General features: G+C 41.6%; 2 protein-coding genes across 2 annotated transcripts; both read right to left on the bottom strand.

The window, feature by feature from the left end:
- Positions 1–1,194, bottom strand: LOC132162954 (uncharacterized). The gene is made up of 3 exons (XM_088518765.1): positions 867–1,194; positions 567–655; positions 1–432 (listed from the first exon to the last, which is right to left on the bottom strand). The coding sequence occupies exons 1-3, from the start codon at positions 1,192–1,194 to the stop codon at positions 1–3; spliced, it is 849 nt and encodes a 282-aa protein (XP_088374891.1).
- Positions 1,195–3,078: 1,884 nt separating this feature from the next.
- On the bottom strand, positions 3,079–4,029 carry LOC132162953 (uncharacterized). The gene has a single exon (XM_059573160.1). It carries the CDS (start codon positions 4,027–4,029, stop codon positions 3,079–3,081), a length of 951 nt encoding a protein of 316 aa, XP_059429143.1.
- Between the last annotated feature and the right edge of the window lie 239 nt (positions 4,030–4,268).

Below are 4,268 nucleotides of genomic sequence, written 5' to 3'. Positions count from 1 at the left end.
CTATAATCTCTCCTCATTCAAAGATATAGCCAACTTTGCAAGCCTATAGGCTGCCACATTTCCTGTGCTTTTCACATGACAAAAGCTCCATTGATCTACATTTTGTAAAAGCAGCTTTGTATCATTAATCAGAGTACCACAACGGCCCCACGAACACTCCTCCTTACGTAGAGCTTGAATAACTTCCAAAGAATCCCCTTCTAAAATGACATTTTGAAACTCCATACACACACATAATTCAACCATTTTCCAAGCAACCAAAGCTTTAGTAGTTGTAGGATCAGTGATATACTGTCTCGACGCCACATAAGCAGCAAGAATTAATCCATTATGATCACGAACTATAATACCAATCCCCATTCTTTCCCGTTCTTTGTCCACGGCCGCATCCCAATTAAACTTGACAACCCCAAAAGGAGGCTTTTTCCACCTCTGCACCACTAGATTCGGTTCGCTGGGGACAGTGAATACATCTAGCCTCTTTTGCTCGTGTAAAATGCTCCACTTGCTCCTAAGCCAACCTAAACAAAGCTGAAGGAGCTTGAAAATCCCCACGAAAAACAAACCTGTTCCTTCGCAACCATATAAGTCATGCAATGACTGCCACTAGCTGGAGCCCATCTTCCCTCAAACGCCCCCTTAGCATCTCCAGCACCTGTACAAAGGACACTTCATTCGATGTGCATTTGTGGATCAATTTTGAGCGCTCAGCCCAAACGTCCACAATATATGTTCAACAGTTTCATCAACTAATCCACAAATCGGGCACATGGGATTAGAAATAATGCCTTTTTTATGGAGATTAAGACGTGTGGGCAAAATATCGTTACAAGCTTGCCAAAGAAAAATCTTCACCACCATGGGACCTTTAATCTGCCAAATGGCATTCCATTGTTTTGATCTGAGTGTATAATCCGAATAGCTTCCCTGTTTTGCCTCAGAAACAGTTTTGGCCAAGTGATATGCACTCTTGACTGAAAAATCACCATTATTCATACCAATCCACACCCTCCTATCTTGTTGACACCCCGGGCAGATTGGAATACTACAAACCATTACAGCTTCATCCCTTGTGAGAACTTTCTGAATTAGAGGTATATTCCACCACCTAGTTGCTTCATCAATAAACTGATTTACATTGGCATCCAGATCTAAGAGCCTCACAGGAGATTGTGTGGAATATGTTGAAGGCATAGGGATCCACCGGTCTTTCCAGATTTTAATAGAAGACCCGTCACCTACACGACACATCATTCTCTCTCCTAGTAATTTCTTTGCATTCCACACACTTCGCCAAACATAGGAAGGTTTATTTCCCAACCCATACTCAATAAAAGATTGTCCTGGATAATACTTCTCCTTTAGCACTCTTGCCACCATAGAATCTGGATTTTGAAGAAGTCGCTACCCTTGTTTTGCCAAAAGTGCCAAATTAAAACTCTCCAAATCCCTATACCCCAACTCACCCTAACCCAATTTCTCTCAACTCATCCAAGCAATTCGTGAGTCATTTTCTTTATGTCCCCACCAAAACTTAGATATCATGGAATTAATGTCCTTACAAAGAGTTTTGGGTAGATGAAAGACACTCATAGTATATGTAGGAATTGAATTGCCTGAATTACAGCTTTTAACAAGACTTCTTTCCTGCTTGAGACATGAATTTCTCCTTCCACCCATTGATGCACTCCCAAATTCTGCCCTTCAAACTTTCAAAAGCTCCAGCCCATGATCTTCCAACTAGTGCAGGAAGGCCAAGATACTTTTCATATCTTCTCGTGGAAGGGATCCCTGCTACTGAAAGAATATGCTCCTTAGCTTCCCTTTTAGTACTTTTACTGAAGAAGATAGAAGTTTTGTCCCTATTAAATTTTTGCCCAGATGCTTTCTCATAGAGCTCCAACACCTCTTGGATACGCAGCCATTCAAAGATATTTGCTTTACAAAAAAGTAAACTATCATCTGTAAAGAAAAGATGGTTAAGCTTCATCCCCCTGCGTGTGATAGGAAGACCAAAAATTCGCCATTCTGTTTTTGCCTTTTGAAGAAGTGAACTCAATCCCTCCACACATAGAATAAAGAAATACGGAGATAGTGGATCCCCTTGCATGATTCCCCTAGATGGGGTAATTTTCCCATAAGGCTTACTATGAATCAAAACCGAATATCTCACAGTTCTCACACATGTCATCAATAAGTGAATCCACCGACTAGCAAACCCTAACTTCCGTAAGACCGCTTCCAGAAAATCCCATTCAACTCTATCATATGCCTTGTTCATATCCAATTTAAGAGCCATAAAGCCTTCCCTCCCCTTCATCCGAGTGTTCATTGTATACATTGCCTCAAAGGCCACAATTATATTATCCGTGATTAGCCTTCCCGGAATAAACGCACTTTAAGAAGGAGATATTATAAAGGGTAGCACTTTTTTCAATCGATTAGCAAGGATGTTTGAAATCAGCTTATAGAGCACATTACATAAGCTAATTGGCCTATACTCAGTTACACTAGAAGGAGTTTTGATCTTAGGAATAAGTGCAATATAAGTAGAATTGAGATCAACATCAAAGATATCATTATTAAGAAATCCTAACATCGCCCGACATACCTCCATTTTCACAGTAGGCCATGATTGTTGATAGAAGCACACCGAAAAAGCATCCGGCTTGGGGGATTTGAGTGGGTGCATTTGATTGAGTGATGCCTCCACTTCCATAGAAGTAAATTCCCGCAACAGACTTGCATTCATATCACCCGACACCCTAGCCTCCAAATGCAAACATCCACTCCAGAATTTTCTCCAGCCGTGAACAACCTTTGGAAGAAGCTCGTGAATGCCTGGCCAATTTCATCTTGTTTCTTCCACTCCCTACCCACCTCATCTTTGATCGTCATAATTCGATTAGTTCGCCTTCTTTGATTGGCCCAAGCATGGAAGTACGGAGTGTTATGATCTCCTTGTGGATACCAACTTTGCTTCGCCTGCTACTTCCATTTAATGTCTTCTTGCTCAAAAATAAAATCAATCTCCCCTTTTAAAGCTTGAATTTCTGCCATATTCACCTCACCCTCTTGCTATTGTAACTCATTCAATAGCTTTGTTTTCATTTTAAGGACTTTCTGAGCATCACCAAATTTTCGGGAACTCCACCTAGTAAGCTGCGTCTGACATTGAGCTAACTTCAACCTTGCTGTTTGCATTCCCATACCACCACTAACATCCATCCCCCACACCTCATTTATAACATCCATGCATTCTCCATCAGCTAGCCAAGAAGCTTCAAATTTGAAGCTTTTATAATAATTGGGTAGACCTGCATTTGCATCAAAAAGTCGTAGGAGCAAAGGCTTATGGTCAGATGACTTTGCTGCTAACACTTGGACCTCATAGTTTGAATTCATCTCACACCATGCCTTATTCATAACAGCACGATCAAGCCTTTCTTTCATAAAAGTCCCATCCTGATGACAATTAGCCCATGTAAATTTAGACCCCTTATACCCCAAATCACTTAAACCACAATGTTCCAAAGGCACTCGACACTGTGCCATCTGAGAATCTCCACGTAATGCTCCACCATACTTCTCACCTTGCTCCACAATCTCATTAAAATCGCCAATGCACATCCAAGCTTTGGGATAAAAAGAATTAAGGTGATCAAGCAACGCCCATGATTCATATCTCCTTGCACTTTCCGGATGACCATAAAAACATGTTAATTTGCATTGAAAATCATGGCCAGGAGGATGCACCACTGCATTAATGAGGCGTCGTGTAAAATTTTGAATTTCTAGCCATCTTGCTTCCCTCCATAATAATGCTAATCCACCACTTCTTCCCAAAAGGTCTACTACAAATAAACCTTCAAACCCCAACTTAACTCGAATACCCTCCATCTTATATTTGCTACTCTTTGTTTCCAGAAGGAACAAAAGAGTGGGTTGCTTCTCCTTTACCATCTGGCAAAGATCGCGAATTGCTCGAGGGTTCCCAAGCCCCCGACAATTCCAACTAATGAGATTCATGGCTGTTGGCAGGGCTGTGGCACAGCCGCCGCCAACTCTTCAGTTGTTGCATCAAGGCTACAAACCTCCTTCCTACCTTTTTTAGCTCGTGCCACTACCTCCACCTCTTTTACTTCAACATTCATCTCTCTCTTTCGTTTACTGGATTCCCCACCGGCTGGGATATAAAAGCCTTATTGTTCCTTCGTGCCTATCGTTTCCATCCTTTGACACCAAGAACCCCACTCCTACTGACAACA

This window comes from Corylus avellana, chromosome 8 (assembly GCF_965113065.1).
Source record: "Corylus avellana chromosome 8, dhCorAvel1.hap1.2, whole genome shotgun sequence".
Lineage (NCBI taxonomy): Eukaryota > Viridiplantae > Streptophyta > Magnoliopsida > Fagales > Betulaceae > Corylus > Corylus avellana.
The sequence above is the reverse complement of the archived record's forward strand: the minus strand, read 5'-3'. Positions and strand labels throughout refer to the sequence as shown.